General features: G+C 38.6%; 1 protein-coding gene across 3 annotated transcripts in view; it reads left to right on the top strand.

Annotated features, from left to right (window-relative positions):
• Ubr3 (Ubr3 ubiquitin ligase) overlaps positions 1–16,959 on the top strand; it is a 63,920-nt gene extending 46,961 nt beyond the window's left edge. For 2 of the 3 annotated variants that reach the window (XM_073092767.1, XM_073092766.1), the window contains 19 exons: positions 141–307; positions 982–1,174; positions 2,156–2,268; positions 2,395–2,469; positions 2,723–2,882; positions 3,407–3,627; positions 4,059–4,203; positions 4,878–5,013; positions 5,978–6,215; positions 6,850–7,008; positions 7,535–7,834; positions 8,426–8,645; positions 8,999–9,259; positions 9,743–10,002; positions 10,403–10,648; positions 11,238–11,456; positions 11,976–12,115; positions 12,901–13,019; positions 13,846–16,959. In XM_073092767.1, the coding sequence (XP_072948868.1) occupies positions 141–307; positions 982–1,174; positions 2,156–2,268; positions 2,395–2,469; positions 2,723–2,882; positions 3,407–3,627; positions 4,059–4,203; positions 4,878–5,013; positions 5,978–6,215; positions 6,850–7,008; positions 7,535–7,834; positions 8,426–8,645; positions 8,999–9,259; positions 9,743–10,002; positions 10,403–10,648; positions 11,238–11,456; positions 11,976–12,115; positions 12,901–13,018 (3,371 nt within the window). In that variant the 3' untranslated portion in view covers position 13,019; positions 13,846–16,959. The remainder of the gene's footprint in view (positions 1–140; positions 308–981; positions 1,175–2,155; positions 2,269–2,394; positions 2,470–2,722; positions 2,883–3,406; positions 3,628–4,058; positions 4,204–4,877; positions 5,014–5,977; positions 6,216–6,849; positions 7,009–7,534; positions 7,835–8,425; positions 8,646–8,998; positions 9,260–9,742; positions 10,003–10,402; positions 10,649–11,237; positions 11,457–11,975; positions 12,116–12,900; positions 13,020–13,845) is intronic. The other variant, XM_073092768.1, reaches the window with a different exon arrangement.
• Positions 16,960–19,490: the final 2,531 nt, after the last annotated feature.

Here is a 19,490-nt window from a genome sequence, read left to right as displayed (position 1 = left end):
ATTCAATGATGTCTTTATTATAACTCACTAAATACTAAGCCTAACCTAACTTATACAACTAGGAGTCTTACACACACTACACTGTATTACGGTCATTCTTAGCTTGTCTGAGTTAGTTTCATAATGGTGTGTGTTGTCAGGCGTGCTGCACGGCGCGCTGCTGGCGGTGCTGCACCGCGGCGTGCGGCGGCGGGACGGCGGCGGGGGCGCGGCGCCGCCGGACCACGTGCTGGCGCTGGCCGTGTTCCTGCTGCACACGGCCGCGCAGCGCGCCGCCGAGGCGCACGCCGCGGACCGCGCGGACGCCGTGAGTGACACACTACTTTATATGAAAACTAAAAATGTTTATATTGTACTTGTATTGATGTTTTTATCTGGGGTTAAGTTAATAAAAATATGTGTAATATAAAAATATGTTTTTATATTACACATTTTTGTGTCTGCGCTTTTTACTAATACTGAAGTAAGAAACGAGCATATGCAGTTGACCTAGTGGTAAGTGACTAGTGTCACCTATGGGCGCTTACAATCCTCAATAAAACTAGGTTTCCACTTGAAGTCTCCCATCTATGGGATTGCTAATCTTGCGGCCTATTTGGAACGCCTTAAATAAGCATGTCTCCCTCGCTTCACACTTAAAAGGAGATCAACGTTCATTATTATACAAAAATAAGTATGGCGATGAAGTCAAAGCATAAAGGATTCTAATATGTTCAAAAATGATGTATAATATTTATTCCGGTCACAATTATAGTGTCCACTAACAGCTAACTAGCTGACAAATACCTCGCATCAATTACACATTTAACTTCTTATTAGTAATTTGTCCTTTAGCGATTAATCTTATTATTTTGGGAAACCACTTTTTTCCAAAATTCAAATGTTGTGGAATACGACGGTTCCCTAAATCGCTAAGTGGTGTTTCATTTATAATAAGTATAGACGTGTACGTAATGTGTGTGTGTGTGTATGTCCGTGCAGCGCGAGGTGTGCGTGGCGGGCGGCGAGGGCGGCGCGCGCGGCGGGCGCGTGTCGGGCGCGCCGCTGCTGCGCGCGCTGTGCGGCGGCGGCATCCTGCACAGCGCGCGCACGCTCGTGGCCAGCGTCGCGCCGCTGCACGCCGCCGAGCGCGCGCACAGACCGCCCGCGCGACCGCAACAACAACACTCAGACAGTGAGCAATATACTATTTTATTTAATATAAAATAAATTAATATAATGGTAATTAATTATAATACTAACGTAGCTTCTAAGTAATCTGTTACTAACAGATATTACGGGTCTTTACACAAAAACTTGACTTACAAGAAAACTATTGAAAGACGCGTGTGTACTTTACCGCCCATTAATAATAACTAATATATCCAATGTTGAACCTGCCAAAAATTCAACTGTTACTTCATACTAGAATATGTCACTTTTACATCTTTGATAAGTAAAATTTTAATTGGTTATGAAAATTTGTATTGGTTGGTTGACGATCTTTAAGTATCTGTCAGTATATTCGCACCTTGTAGATCACATTATGACTATCAAATACAGCGTCTATAATGTGAATAAAACTAAATGGCTAAATATTTTTAAACACTAAACTTGCCTATATTTATTAAAATCATTTAAGATTAGCTTGACGACACGTCATTTTAATCATCGTGACATCACTAGTGTCGCAGGTCTTTTTTTTTTGCCACTACCCTTTCGTAACAAATATCAATCCATTATGACATCTTGACGTAACACCGAGCACAGAGCGAGGAGCGGCTAGCTTATTTACTGCTAGTTCGATCGTAGCCTCAGCATGATACGCACTCACTCGGTGGAACGTCTTGAAATGTTTAAAATATAAAGTCGATTATATAAAAAACAGGTGTGAATTCATAGTCTTGTTTCTTTTCGACGTAACAATTTATCTCCTCTGCCTTGTACCCACGAACGTTGGTGGTCGATGAACAATATGAAGAGTCTCGTGCGGTATTACTAAATTATAAAGCCAATTAAAAGAAGAAAACAAAAAATGATTAGTATATGTATGTACAGTCAAAATAACAATACAAAAAGTTTACAAACTAACTCATTATCAATTTATCACTCTTTATGAAAATCCGTCCTTAATTCCACATTGTTTTGTCGGATTTTTATTTAATTTTATTTACAGGCGATACAGAATGGGAACCATCAGAATCTGAACAAACCAGGCTACCACCGCCAACCAAGTCTGTTTCCTTGCCAGCTACAAGCACCGCTCTTGCCGTACCACAATCCTTAGAGGTAAATACTTTATTTTAAATACTAATTCTTTTCTTTTCTACTAATTTTTTAAATTAATTTATGTATAACATATTTTTGTAATAACAATTTAGTTTAGTTTAATGTATCATTAATTCATGTTTACAGATGGTACGAGGTAACTCTGTTTCTGACGACCAGTCAGATACTGGCGGGGATACGCCTGAAATGCGAGCATTAGAGGTAAATTATTAGTATACTAACATTGCGTCGGAGATAAATATCTATTTTATTTCAATCTTCATCATCAATCAATCATCAATCAATCATACTGGTAATAGTATGAGTATAGAGTTATGAAGTTATGATTTATTAAGAAATCAAAAATTTCTTCACATGTATTGAAGTCTACCTACTTACTCTCATACTGAGAGGGGACCCGTGTCAAGCAGTGAGACTGCAATAGGTTGATGACAGGAACTAAATATAATTGCAGAGCGGCAGTAGTGACATGCAAGCGCTAGTGGTGCAGACGCTGCAAGCGCTGCCGCACCTCGACACCGACACGGACGCGGAGGGCGACGTCGACAACCAGATGACGCTCGCCATCCCCGACCACCTCGACCCCGACACGCCGCCCGTCGCCATCGACTATGGTAAGTCATGTTTGGAAGTGTCAAAGGTAGTGGGTATTGCATAAGTAGAGCTTCGACGTCAGCAATTGTTGTTTATAGAATTTGTGTCAGATGGCTGTGAGCTTCAGTTTAATGACCTTTAAAAGTGGTAGAATTACTAATAATTTGTACATGCCACTTAGCATGTAGAGATTATTCAATAATATATGTAATTATGTATAAGTGAACAGTATATTAGTGACCATTAAATAATAAATAAAAATAAATAAAATAAATATTCTTCGACCAGCGATGTACTATTGCGACGCCTATTCCTTGTGTGTAGCAGTTTGGCATTTGGGTAAATGGGTGTCAAAGCCAGTTTACATAAACGATGACAATTTTAGTCCATGCAGTGCATCCTGTATGCAGAACCCGAGGGCTATATGGAGTTGGTTACAGATGCCCATGGACGGTACTTGGACCTTTTAACATGAAGTGAATTTTATGCTCGTTTGTTACTTCAGTCATCTAAGGAAAATAAAAAACCATTGTACGCTTGTAAGTCGTTCGACGGCATGAACGATACGTGTGGCGTCATGTGTGTTTGCGATCCGGGTCGTCGTCAGTGGTGGCAGTGGTGGTGATAGTGCGTTCCCCGGCAGATATCGTGACGGAGATGGAGGTGCAGGAGTGGGCGGTGCGCGCCGGCCGCGCCACGCCGCCCGCGCTGCCCGCGCCGCCCGACCTCGCGCCCGCGCCCGCCGCGCGCGCCGACGACACGCAGGTACACACTACTACACATGCCCTGGCTATCTAATACACACACACACATAAAAATACTGAATACGCATAATTGTATCGTCATCTATGAACTTACTTGTATATCAAATTTTACACCCGTCAACAGAAGGGAAACATATTTTGAATGACTACATTTTAACACACTCAAGTAAACTTAAATAAAAACGTTTATAAATACAGACACGCCCAGGTTCACACGTGTTTTCATCCACGAACATACACACCCGCGCTCACAAACTAAGATGCACATATGAATATGTGCCAACTTAAATTTTCATATTTGTATGCTCTAACACAATCTTTATGATCACTTGAATTTATTTTTACATTTTCCCAAAATCATGTTTGTCCCCTATACAGAATTAATGTACCTCTAACTAGGCAATAATGTATATTGTTTATTTCTTTCCTTAGATGGAACTACACACACAATCCGACGAGCAAATACCAGTCAATGAATCTATAATATCTCTACTATTGAAGTTACATTCACAATTGTCTGGACGACTGGACTCTTTCTCTTTAGAGGAGCCTGCACCAGAATTAGACGAACCAATTGGTAAGTTTAAATTTATCAACTTAGTATCGTTATTATATATTTTAATCAATTTTAATTTTTTTATGTTTAATATACACTTAATTTAATTTAATTTACTTATTAATTTTATTTATTTAAAGTCCACATACATTTGGATAAATGTATTTTATTTGTATTAAAAACTATATTTTCTCGGCTGAGGGTGTTATTTAATGATACCAACGACCAAAAGAAAACCTTTTTTAATGAAAATAATACAAAGTAAATGCAGATGTGCATGAAGCTTAACACGTTTACATCTTTATTGTATGTGATGTTTATATCTATGTCGTCGTACATTTATTGTTTGCTCTGTAGCTACAACCGTTGGTGAACCTAATAAAATAAATAATGAAGTCAATTGGGCTTTATCATACGTACATAGACGTAACACATTTTGTAAATGTGACCGAGTTAGCGTTAGTAAAAAGAAGAATGTATTATTATTTCGCGTGTGTTCGTGTATTGATTATGAATAAGTATCAAGAATTGGGTTATTTACCAACCGAGAATCTGACCGGGCAAAGAGGGGATCCTCGAGACCCGAAAATCCATGCCCACCGACCGCCCTTATGTTAACATTGGCTTAGCATATGAGAGTCCTGAATGGTATGACGTCCCACTTCAAGTGTATTGATGTGTCCCCGTGTGCGCAGGCGACGGTCCGCTGTTCATCGGCGCGCTGCTGCGGCAGCTGGCGGCGCTGGACGCGCGCTGCGCCGCCAGCGTGCGGGCGCTGCGTCGCGCGCTCTGGCCGCACCAGCGCGAGCGGCAGGCCGAGCAGCGCGCCAGGTGACCACACACACACACATACTGCCCAACACACACCATCACACCTTACACTACGTAGTAATGACTACCGCACATCGTCAATCTCTAATTAGGGAATCCCCAATGAGTAGGAACTCACCATACCATAAACTACTATATAATAATCGTATACGTTTAACAAATATTGTTTTTATTGCTGTGTTATATCTACTTAAAAAATCACTTTAGTTAATTCAGCATTATTTCGCACACTTGAACGATCGCTTAGGAATTCTGTTCACAAATTTATTAATAATGGTTTATAGTTTATGCTGCTCCTGATGTATGCAAAAAATATCATAACACAGTTACATACACAATATTAAAATATATGCATCATTACATCAGCATGTATAGAATAATTCTCTATTGAATTAAACACTTTGTTTGTCATCTTTGATGATTGATCATTTTAATTTCAAACTGATATTTTTTTTAAAACCATGTAATGAAATTGTCCAACAACATTTTCTAAATTCTTTACGCTTATTTTTTTAATTTTTGACTAAAAGGAATATTACATCTGTTATACAGAGTTCGCTTCTCAGTAATAAAAGCTCTTTTTATATGGTTTTAATACTACTTTCACCATATCTTAAGCAGTTACTACGGTGTAATAAAAATCAATACCATTACTATGTGGAAGGTGGTAGAACCCTTTCTGGGTCGACTCTGGCGGCACCATCGTCACACCTATTTCTGCCTTATAACAGCAGTGTCAACCGCTTCTGAGTTCTGGTTTGAAGGGTATCGTAAGGGAAATATACTTTTCCGAGGCGGTTCAGCTTAGTCCTCAATAGTAGCGGCGCAACTGTGGCCGAGCTCAGGTAGTAATATCTAATCCTATCTGGGGTTGATTACAGATAAGCAGTAGCCATTTACCATCAGGTGGATTGCATGCTCGTCTGCTACCCCTATATTATATAAAAAAAAAACATGTTATCAGGGAGCGTCGCGAGAAGGAGGAGCGTTCACGTCGCGCTCGCGAGCGCCAGCAGCAGGTGATGCGCGAGTTCGCGCGCCGCCAGCAGCAGTTCCTGTCCGCGATACAGAGCATGGAGGGCGACGCCGACGCCATGGACTGGGAGGAGGAGCCGCTCGAGCGCGACTACGACTGCGTCATCTGCAACACCACCGCGCCCACCACCGCCGCGGACCCCATCGGACTCGTTGTGCTACTGCAGGTACGTATACTGTTATAGTCGGCGCCAAACTGCTAGTCCGCTCTGAAGTTGTTATATGCTTGTAGTTGTGCGCACCACCTCGCCTATACTCAGGGCAGTTTAACTTGTTATAACTTGTTTCTATATTCAGATCAGACTAGTAGTTTGGCGCGCAAACAACACGGTATTTGTTTGATAACTTGTCCTTGCGGTTGGCTATTTCTCTTTGTTAATATGAGGAATTTAAACGAGATTGAGCTAAAAGGTTCAAGAAATACAGTAATTTAAATTATGCGTAGACGTCTCCAATCTGATGACTACAGTAACTATTGATGAAAATGCAAATAAGTGAGATGAGTCTGCCGAACTTTATTCTGTTTATTTTTAAGTTGCAATGTAGTTATGTTTTGTCAGTTGGATTTCTTGTAACCAAAGAAAATAGTAAAAGCCATTATGCAGGTGATAGTGCAATTTACACTTCAGTTCCTACTTCAAGTAGTTGCAGGAATAGTGATCTGGATGTTTTATAAACTTTTTTTAGTTTAAGTAATTTTAATATTATTATTTTACATTTTACGTATTACCGTCACTGTAACAATGTTAACTTATTACGTTACAAATTGTGTCGGTTGTGCTATAATACCGTGTATTTCAGTCAACGTCGGTGCTGGGCCACCGGCGGCGCGCGGGGTCGGGCGTGCCGCGGCTGCCGCTGGCGGAGGCGGAGCGCGCGCGGCTGGCGGCGCAGCAGGACGCCACCGCCGCCGCGCACCACTACCGCCTGCACGACGACCTCGCGCAGAACTTCGACCAGGTACGCCCTCCCGTACCACACGATACTATTCTTATTGAATTCAATAACATGATGGCGTTACCATTTACGCCAGTATTTTTTTCAAAAGTATTGCAACGAGTAATTATGTTCATTACATTATGTTTCATTAGTACTTATAATATAACACTGCCATTTTTATTAATATCATGACACATAATTTTATATTTAAAAAATCCTGTAATAACTAAATTTATTTAAAACATTACTACTCGAATACCAAGATACCCTGTGTCGTGTGTGCTCCGGACACAGAGAGATGAATATACAAATACCTAGACCTAAAAACAGAAACCTAAATACGTCATTTAGATACCTGCCTGGCCGGGGATCCAACCCAAAACCATTGCGCGTCAGATCGGTATGTTGACCGCTTCGCTACGCGAGTCGTCTAAACTATAAAGTATAAGTCGAATAAGGTTCTTGGTAATATATGAAGAGATTCTTGTGTAACGAGTACGCGATTTCGAGTTTGGTAAGGTGATTAAAATTTGTTTCGTCGTGTCAGGAGTCGTGGGTGTTGAGCGTGAGCGTGGGCTGGGAGGGCGGCGTGGCGGCGCAGTCGTGCGGCCACCACCTGCACCTGCGCTGCCTGCGCGCGTACCTGCGCTCGCTGGCGGCGCCGCAGCGGCCGCACAACCTGCACGTGGAGCGCGGCGAGTTCCTCTGCCCCGTGTGCCGCCAGCTGGCCAACAGCGCGCTGCCGCTGGCGCCGCGCCCGCCGCCCGCGCGCCCGCCGCCGCCCGCGCACCACTACGACGCCGCCGCCGCCGTGCTCGACATGCTGCAGCGGGAACAGCCCACGCCGGTACGTATACACATGTTTACAATATGCTACTATAATTAATTTTAAGTTTTATAAATTTATTGTACAATCTTCTAAAACGTTTTGATAATAAAGTAGCAAATGGATGAACATAGTGCTTTGTTAAAGTAATCGTTGCCATCCATATCTTCGTAATTAACTCCAAACAAATCAAGACACTTACTAAATAGCGCATAAAGTTTAAATTTTAATTACTTTTCATTGTTTATCATATTTAACTTCATTTGTAACTATTGGTAATTGTGGTGTTTGTTTGTAATTTGACATAAACTTGTAATGATTGTTGTAATTTAAATTCGATATGAGATAAGATATAACAGTAAGCGTTGTTCCCAAAATGTAAACATCCAATATTGTAATCCTTACTGACAAATTAATAAATTGTTATTATTATGATAATAATTATTTATAAAAACGAATACAGATACGTCAATCCCTGTAAGAATTGAATTGGCACGTGTTTATCTGTACCAAGTGTACTAAACCAAAATAATAACGTACAAGATGCGAGAGTAATCTGGGGGAAACATGTAATTAATATGTATTTAAATCTCCTTATTTTGTTCAATGTAGACACCTAGTCGGCTATCTGAGGCGATGGGCAAGGCGATGGAGGACATGACGGGCACGGCGGGCAGCAAGCTGAAGCAGCGCTACGGCTCGTCGCCGGCGGCCATCTTCACGTTCGTGGCGTCGCTGGCGCGCACCAACCTCGAGTGCGAGCTGGTGCAGCGCGGCGGCCGCCTGCTGTCCTGCCCGCCGCCGCGGTACAAGCCGCGCGACGACTGTATCGGTAAATACATTAACAATATATAACTCTCCGAGTTCTTGGTTATTAAATTAATACTTCTATACTTTTGTTGTATAATTTTATGGATGTATTAAAATCACTGGAAAGTTATGATTTCCAATATATTTTCAAGTTCAATGTCAGTAGTTCTTTTCAGTTATACATCATTTTTAACAATGGACCTAAACCAAATCTTCATTTTAGTAACCTTTTTAATTATGAAAAGCTATTGTAAATATATAGCTATTGTAATTTAAAAAATGTATTTTTTTTATGTAAATAGTATCATTTCTGCTGAAAATATATACTAGTATGTAATATATGCAAGTACTTACATTGTATTGTATATGTGTCAGTGCCCCTGTTGGCGGTGGCGGGCGCGCACGGTCGCGCGCTGGCGGCGGCGGGCGCGCAGCTGGGCGTGGCGGCCACGTGGCGCGCGCTGGTGCCGGGCGCGGCGGCGGCGGCGGCGGCGGGCGGGACGGAGGGCGGCTCGGCGGCGCTGGCGGCGGCGGGCGGGCGCGCGCGGCCCGTGCCGCTGCTGCTGCGCGACCCCGCCGCGCTGCTCATGCACTTCCTGCTGCTCGCGCCCGCGCACCCCCCGCACCTCGATATACGCAAGTTTCTTTTTGTTTATTAAACCGCTGCATGTCTTCTTGGTCTGCTTACGTGTGTTTTACAGGACAGTAAAGGTACCTCAAGTACAAATTGCACGCATGACGACCTGAAGTGCATGCGGACATAAACAAACATGATAAGAAATAAGCCCTTACCGTATACCTTATAACCGAATATAGCCCGTCTGCCAAGTTTAAAGATAATTATTTTTAACGGTTAATTATTTATTTTGCTAAATTTAATTATCTTTATTTTTCTTTTTTCACAAAAGTCATTTTACTAAATTTAATTATCTTTATTTTTTTTATTCACAAAAGTCTTTTTGTTTACTACAAGTTAATGAGTTAAAAAAAGTATTAAAATTACGAATAAAACATCTTATATTATTAACTTGATTAACATAAAAATGTATATTTTAAAATACAGCATTAATTTTTTTTATTAACGTCAAGTTATAAATCTTAAATTGATTACGCCAACAGAATACTTCACGTGCATAGTGAAAGCGCTGTACGCGCTCACGTACTACCAGATAGTGAACCAGCTGTGCGCGAACGGCGTGTTCAGCGCCGTGCTGGAGGCGGGCGCGAGCGGCGACGCGGCGGCCGACGACGACGCGGGCGGCCTGCTCGACGCCGCCAAGCTGCTCATGACGTCGCTCGCCGGCTCGCACCTGCTCGACGACGACGGACTCTCCGACTCCAGCGAGCGGATCACGGATATTGCGAAGATTGAAGCTCAGGTTTGTTTATTGTAATATTTGTGTTCGAATAAAGACTGTGTATGTGTTCTGTGTATTTAGAAAAGTTAACAAAACTGTTCTTGTATTAAGACATATGAATATATTGATAAGCATTTTAATAGTTTTAACTATGTAAGTATTACTATAAAGCAGTTAATTCTAAATCTTGTAGAATTTTATTATTAAATAATTGTATTAATCTGATCATAAATTTTCGCAGCAATAGCGTGTCTCTTTTGTTGACTATGATCGTTTTAACAATTATTTAGCCTTGGAGTTGAGTACTTTGCTTACCAAAGATCGAAATTTGAGGACCTTTGGAAGATAAAAATTGGCTTATTGATATATGAAACAATGAGCGTAAGAGTACTATGAACGATATACTTATTGCAATGTTCAGGTGCAAGAGTTGGCGCTGGGTTACCTGCGCATCGCGGCGCTGGTGCGGCGGCACGTGTACGGCGCGGAGCTGCCCGAGGTGGAGGCGCCGCAGCTGGAGTTCAGCGCGCTGCTGCGGTACCTGGAGCTGGCGCCGGGCGGCAGCGACGCGCTCACCGCCGCCTCCGCGCTGCCGCCCGGCGCCGCGCCCGCCGCGCGCGCCTGGGCGAGACAGCTCGCGGCGTCCGTCAACGGTGGACAACTAGCGGTTAGTACTCAATGCCGAATAATGTTGCTATGCTACTGTCGGCCGTGGACATGGTATGGTAACCCCTCACGATATCTCCAGGAACCTATACCTGACCAGATGCGTATCCCTTACATTTTTTCACACACTCTTCAAAAAGGAACACAGTAATTTTAACACGGTTTTATTTAGAAAAAATAGGCGTGGCCGTGGTTGCTCCGGAGTCAAACCATTCAGAGCTCTATCACCTTGCAATTTATTACCAAACACGATATTTTATATGTCGAAATGTCGCTAATTTAAATGCAGCACATTTAAAATAGTGTAAAAAAGAGTTGGTTAAAAATGGCTTATGTTAAAACATATATCATATAAACTTTACTGTTTATCTTGTGAACATAGGTTCCAAATTGATTCCTACCACTTTTTGTTACTTAACTGATTGATCTACTTAATTATTTAAGTAAACACATTATTTATAAAATCACAATTACACCATTATTTATAAAATCTCTTAACAACTCATTAAATATCAAACTATTGACAAATTTCGCATTTCTGTTACTTTCCAAAGTTATGTAAATAAAATATAATAATTATCGTGTGTCAGACTCGTCGCGTGGTCCGTTCGCTGCACGCATCGTGGGCGGGCCCGTGGCTGCTGGCGCTGCCGCGCGACTACGACCGCGTGTTCACGCACTACCACGAGCGCGTGTGTCTGCAGTGCGGCGCCGTGCCCAAGGAGGCCTCCGTGTGCCTGCTCTGCGGCACGCTCGTCTGCCTCAAGCAGCCCTGCTGCCGGCACCACCAGGTCGCTGAGGCCGTGCAGGTTTGTAAAACACGACATACCCCTTTTTATGTTATAAAATATAATAGTACTTATCTGTTTTGTAATTTAGCAATACACCTTAATTATATCGAGTTATACTGTTTGTTGGTAACGTAATATAAGCGTAAATAGGATTAAATATCTGTTTACATAAATTATATAATACAAAATTTAAAAAGCATATCCTGATATTTTATTAAATTTAAAACTTAGACCGTACGCCTTTACTTATTCTAAAGCAAAGCTAATAGATTATCCGCTACATTCACCATTTGTATTTAAAATCCTTAATTACTGAACGATAATGACTTTTACAATTTTACGTTAAAATCTAAAATCAAGTCTATTTTGGTAGTTATAAATGTATTTTATAACGCTACAAATGAGATATAAAAACATTTTTTTAAAAAAGGGTTCTGTCTACACAATGTCAGAAGTAGAAAATTAAATAAAATGCAATAAACATATAAGAATCATGTAAGTCTATCGGTGTATAAAACGTGCGTGTGTCGTTGCTAGCACGCGGTGGAGTGCGGCGGCGGCACGGGCATCTTCCTGGTGGTGACGTCGACGTACATCATCGTGATCCGCGGCCGCCGCGCCTGTCTGTGGGGCAGCCTCTACCTCGACGACTACGACGAGGAAGACCGCGACCTCAAGTATGTCACACAGTATATTTATCTTTTCCAACGTAAATAAATGGAGATTATGACATTATTTTAGGTTAAATGACGTGTATAAATCATGTAATTGGTCTGACTTGGACAATCTTAAATGTAATTTAAAACATATATTGACATAAAATTATGTTTGACATTTATGTATAAGTAGATAAATAGGTAAAAAAGTAAAATAATTTTGTCATACCTAACTGTATATTAGCAGCACGCCTTAAAGGCAAAATAAGAGAATATAATATTTTGTCTTAACACTCATTGTACCTTATTTAGCAAATAAAGATTATGATTATTGTTATGAACAAGCAGGCTCGTGTTGTATTGAGAGGCATGTTACTTGAAATAAGTCTACAGCACATTATGAAAGCAAATAAAGATTATGGTATTCTATAGACATACCACAATATTGTAACGGAAAGAAAATGTCTAGGACTGTCGCGAGTTGAATGGGTAACTGCTGAATGGGAATAATTTACATAAGTGTGAAAGTTTATTTATGTATTACAAATGGAATGATTTCTTACTTGCAGGTACATATTTAATTCGATATACCATTACTTGCGCCAATCGCTCCAATCCCATACTTGACATTTTAAATTTTTTCAGTAAAATTTCAGTGAGAAAATTTATACCGGGCTTTCTACTTTTTGCAGGAGACATATTGTGTTGTATGAAGTATTCCATAATTCAGATCCACACATGTGAATCAGCGATGTATAATGATGATAGAGTTCAGCGTGTGAGCGTAGTGTGTGTGTGCGTTGCAGGCGCGGCAAGCCGCTGTACCTGAGCCAGGACCGCGCGGAGCTGCTGCAGGCGCAGTGGCTGGCGCACCGCTTCGACCACACCAAGCGCACCTGGGTCTGGCACCGCGACTCGCTCTGAGGTAACGCGCGGCAACACCACACACTGATCACTGTGCTGCATTGTACAGCACTCAATACTACACTACACTGATAACTACACATTACTACTACTACTACTACATTGTAAATCTCTGAATACTACACTGCACTGATAACTGTGCTACAATGTACAACACTGAAACATTACATTGCACTGATAACTATGCTACAATGTACAGCACTGAACAAAACATTGCACTGTTAACTGTGCTACAATGTATAGTACTGAACATAACAATGCACTGATAACTGTACTACAATATATAATACTGAACATTGCATTGCACTGATAACTGTGCTACAATGTATAACACTCACCATTACATTGCACTGATAACTATGCTACAATGTACAGCACTCAATACTACACTGCACTGATAACTGTGCTAAAATATACAACACTGAACATTACATTGCATTGATAACTGTACTACAATGTACAGAAATGAAAATTACACTGCACTGACAACTGTGCTACATTGTACAGCAATGGACACTACAATGCATTGATAGATAAAATACTACATTATATTGGCATGTATAGTAGTCACGTTGCATATTGTACTACAGTGTTCAGTGTTCAGAACTATATCTCACTGACAACTGTACTGCAATGCATGACACTGGATCTAATCAGATCACCTAATGCGATTTGCTGTTGATATTCCTATACTGCATTGGTGACTATTAACTGTAAAGTGTAAAGCACCATGAATCAATAAGCACCACTTTCATCATTTCATATTTCCTTTCATTCATCTATTCAAGTGTACAAAACCCCTCATAACTTTTGTTCTCTGTTTTCAGAAGGAAATAAAGATCTCTACAAGAAAATTCAAGAAATGTTATAGCAGTAGCATATAATTTATTGTAGTGTAATTAAAGGAAGATAGATAACTCCTACGTTGCCACATCGCTGGGACAGACACATATATAGCGTTACATCCACTCGCTCCATCGTAAACGAGTAGCGATACACTATTAATGAATTGAAATTAGATGTTAAATTGGATCGATAATTATTAAATCGTGGTATATTTTCTAGCAATGGTATTGTTCTAACAGTCTGTGTAATGTAAACGCTTGCTTGTTAGCGATGGAACGGTGTTATATATGCTTTAGTAACGTATTTAAAATTGTTAACTAGGAATTCGATGCCAATCAAGGTACGTTTATATAGAAATTTTTAAGTATAATGTACGGTTACACTTCTCCCGTCGAATCCGACAGCACAGGTTTCTTTATAGACGCACCCATGATGACCTTTGTCCTTATAAATACATTTTTAATTTATTTCATTAGTGTGTCATGCTTTTCTTTCGTATTTTGTAACGTTTGTTTCAGTTTTTACTTCTATTTAGATTTGTACATGATATATATTATAGTCATTACTTTTTACCCATTATTATTCAACAAATGTTATACTAAAATACGTTTTGTAATAATTATATGTATGGGACTACATTCATCGATGTTTTTTTCGTTTTTACGCACCGTCTTTGTAAAGTTGTATTTTAATCATATGGATTTTGTTGTAATTCATTTTATCACAAAGATAAAACAAACGAACTTGTGAAATCGAAATATATTCTGCGGTCGCTTGAAAACATGTATATAAGTGTGAAAAAAGAAAAAAATATGTCCAATTAGTGTTGCTAGGGCTGTGAAAATATATAACGATACTTCTCGCGCTTGCGGCGGCGATGCCGATATTGATATAACGTTAAATTATTATTTTAGTATTTCATATTTTCCTTTACTTGTAGGCTAGATGGATACTATATACTTTATATAAATAGCCGTCGCGTTTGGACCATACCAAATAACACTTGCATCATTGTAATACTTGCAAATCGATGTTCCCTTGAATATCATAATTTCATTTCATATAACGCAATCGTGGTTATTCTATTTGCTGCGTTGTTGTAGCGAAGATCTGTATGAGTAAAGCGTGTTCTTCACTCAATATTTATGCAATTTTTCCTATAATAAAATCTTTATAGTCTCCCTTAACTGTTATGCCAAATTTTATCAAGTAATATAGCAATGAATACACAAGTACTTCCTAGAGTTCCTAGACTCATAAATAGCATATTAATCCAAGTAGTTATTGCAATTATTTACAATTTTCTTCAATATATAATGTATTTACATAATAATGATCGAATGATGATAACTCAGCTTGAATCACACAGGCGAGTCAATCGTGATTATAAACATCTTCGAATACTATGGTGGATAGACCATCGTAGTCGTAGTAGCGACAGCTGTGTGCTTCGATTTTTATCACTAAAAAACTTAAATTAATAAGACAATAAAAATTACATTGCGCTTCACATTTGAACTCATTAAAGAACAAAAAAGCTGATTAGTTACATTTAATAGTACATAGTAGAATGCTAGAATGTCTAAATTTACGAATGTTTTAGAAATATTTATTTATATGGAGGATTTCACAAAATTGTCGAATTTTATGTCGATTTCTTTCCTGCGTTTAGCGGATACGACTCGATGTACTGTCATTTAGGCATAATTTTAGCAACTTATGTGTTTACTAAGTGTGATATCTTTTGTCGCTCTCAATTGTGTATTTGTTTCCCGTTCAAAGTATATTTTCTGTCAATACATTTATCGCAGCGTAGTGACGGTAGCTTAGGTTTGAAATTTAGTGTGTTTAATTATGTAGCTGCATTGGCTTATCTTGGAATAGCAACGAAATGTGTTGTAGGTACTGATATACGTATAGATGATAGGCGAGGGTTGTAGAGTTAACTCTACGCCCTGGATGACGTTAATTAAATTAGGATTTGCTTCGCGATATGCATTATCTAGCATAGATTTAAATCGTACGTCGTATTGGAGATGGAATTGGAATTATAGCATGTGGATGGACATTTATCTATAAGTCAGATTAGTGTTGGCACTGAATAATAGTGTTGAAGTTATACTTAAAACTGTAGAGTGGTGCACATTTATGATTTAAATCTATGGTAACCACACAACGAACAATTCTGTCGATATACTGGCATAATAATCCGATAAAGTTGATTATGATTTAATGGTCTTCGTTTTGTCGCATCGTCATAACAAATTATAACATAGTATCAAAATATAAGATAGCAAGCCAAGTAAAATGTATTCGATAATGCACCTCCGATAGTAACTAGATCATATACTATAATCACAGAGTACAGGAAACGAACCTGCTGCTGGCGACGTCGCATACATTGAATAGTATAGGAATATAGGTAATACAATATGTAATATTTGTAATTATTTGTCATACTATATATATGTTTTGTCGAATGTGTTATGTTCTCGTCAGGGGTGTGAGACCATTTATTGCTTTTAGTCAAAGGATGGTAGCTGTCGTAGTGTAATACCGGTTTTGACATACATACATTAATATCGAGTGCTAATTATTGAAGGTTATTCATTCTACCGGGTGCTTACACATAAAGTATTCTAATTAAGATTATATTCAATTTGTAACAACTATCACCGCTATCTATATGTAACCAAGGCCGTTTTAGCTTCTTCAGTGGATGTAATAGACAACTGCTTTTCGAAAATTGAAAGAAGCAATTTGAGGAAGGCTTTTATTTAGTATACGCCTCCATCGATGTTGTTAGAAGATTGAATTGTATAAGGATAGACTCGTATAATAACTTGAGTAGACGTACTTTGAACAGATTTGTGAAAGATTTTTTATCGAGATTTCTAGATACCCAGGAATGTCTACTTAAGACAAATTCGTCATGATGTTTGCAAAAAAACTTTTGGTAAATTGTATCGTGACACACGGTAGCCCGTCAGAACTCGTGCCCGTGCGCGGCGCTCGCAACGTTCGCTAACAATTGTTAACACTTGTATCTATTATTGTTCCTGTATATATTCAATCATTAAAGTTGTTGATATTTCTGTGCTTGTTTGATTTACCAGCAAAATTAACCTATTATTCCTGTCGCTAAGTATAGAACTCTCCGAATAAGGGTTTAATGGAGAGGAAAAAGACGATGAAATAAAACAAACGATATTTGTTAAAAGTTTATATTGTACATCCACTATGATTTGTTTAGAGGTAGAACATTCTACTCTTAATTAAAGTAAACGGCTAACTCGGTAAGGGTTACAATTAATAAAATAGTTAATTTTGTATGAAACGCCGCGGTAATATCTTCTATAGGCGGAGTGAGTTAACATAATGAACGTAAATGGTATAAAAAATAATAATAAAAAATATATTAATGAATTCAATAACATCTCAGGGGTAAATGAGTATGCACATCCAAAATAATAAGTAAACAAAAGTTGTATAAAAAATAGAAAATTATATTCACAAATTTATATGCGGCTTTATTCTAATAATACGTACTGGCTACTACTGGCTGTAAAACAAAATGTATAAATGTTTTTTATATAATTGTAATATAATATATAGCCATCTTTTATATCGTAAGTCGTAACTAGCCGAAACGAATATTTTCGCGAAAGATCTATAAAATATGTACTTATCTTAAAATTATGGAGTCATAAATATTTTCTATAGGTACTATAGCAAAAATAAAATTTCCTATACGTACTTCATATTTCAAAAGGATATGATCTAATATTCTAGTATTTGGGTAGTTGGTTTTCGCGAAAATATTTGTTGTATAAGGGTGTTCACAAATGGGGTGACATAATTGCTAAAACAAACCAGTTTTCAGTAATTCGAACGAACTAATTGTAAGAAATTTGCACCACTTTAACCTTTAGAGTTCGTCTTAGCGAAGTCGAAGAAAACTGATATTCGTTTAAATTCTCTTGTCAACCAATTTGGGCATCACCTTATAAGGCTAACTCGATACATTTTCCTCCCGAAATATAATTTTATCACAGAAAATAATGAATATCAAAAATTATAATTCTGATGGCAAATAATATTATGCACCGTGTTAACGAACGGAGAAATCTAAATATCAAGTTTATTAAATCATCATCTCTAAGAAAACCCTATAAAACAAATACTTAAAGAGTAAATACTGAACTCTGTTATAATTACAGTAAAATATTATGATTAATCGTTATTATGTATTACATCTCGTCGATTTGTATGTCAGGAATGTTAAATTTCGAAAACCAATTATCTTGACAACATATATTTCGAATGAATATTGGCCGCATTGTCTTCCCACCATAAACATCTCGCCTACTTCAAGATAAAAGGATACATTATATTCGACGCTACAAATCAGCGACTCTATAACAGCACACTATGAATTAATACAGCGTAACAAAAAACAAACAATGACGTTATGTAATCGATTAATAATAAAGAAACACTAATTTCTAATTACTTATCCAAATTCCGTTTCAATATTTGCATAAAAAATCCCACAATATTAACAGTGCTAACTACCCACAATCAATATGTATAGCAGTTCAAACGCTAGATGGCGCTGTAAACGGTTACAACATTGTATACCAAAACGCCGTCGCCAGCGACACATATCGGTAAAATCGTCGGTCGAAAACATGAGATACACTCAGTACGACATACCCCTTAATATATACACACGCCTAACAATAATTACGAAGGTATAATTTCTAAAATTCCTGAACACATTTCAATAAGATATGGGTCTGGTAAGTCTAGGTCGATAACGTCACGCCATCCCTAAGTTTATGGCACAGATGACACAAAATACCTATTTATTATGGACTGTAATTTTAGAGTGTAGCGATTATAGAGTTACAAGTATTGGTGGGCATTTGGAACAATTTATTCTGTATTCAAAGCAAGTATATGTAAATGCACAACTGAGGTTTGCGTCCGATGCAACGATATAAATTGGTTCACGGTTCCTTATTTTTCCAAAACTATCCCATTTCTTGTAGCTCTGCAATAGCTCTCAAGTCAAAGCTAAAACAGCAGGTGTCCTAAAAATAATACGCTAACATCATACTTTAGGCAAGTGCGACCGAGAGGTTCCGATTGTAGGCCGAAACTTTATCATCTAAAAGCATATTTACGTATATAAGTGCGATTCTTATACATCCATTTACTGTGTTACATTAAACTATAAATTCGTACAACTAATTCATATATTCATATACATATATTACCAACTAAATACGTTAAAATGAAGGCTTATTAGTGTAAACGATAAAATTATAAAGATTAGCACACTTAATAATATTTTTAGTACGATATATACTGGTCATTCTGAGATCTGCACGCGGCCGCCGCGTGACGGCGATACTCGCTCGGGCCTCGCACGTCCCGAGTTTGAACGTTGTATCAATCACGACATAACAAGTTTCGAAATATAACCTAGATATTCGTTTATTTTAGTAAGATACAGTTTCGTATTCATTAATATTTATCATTAACTCGTTACTGTTCCATCTGCTGAATCGTCCACGACTCTGCTTTATGAAGAAGAAATCGGCACTTAAGTTTTTTCACT

Source organism: Epargyreus clarus, unplaced genomic scaffold (genome assembly GCF_041222505.1).
Source record: "Epargyreus clarus isolate Ecla_fem2 unplaced genomic scaffold, WU_Ecla_fem_2.2 ptg000004l, whole genome shotgun sequence".
Lineage (NCBI taxonomy): Eukaryota > Metazoa > Arthropoda > Insecta > Lepidoptera > Hesperiidae > Epargyreus > Epargyreus clarus.
This window is presented reverse-complemented; position numbering and strand designations above follow the sequence as displayed.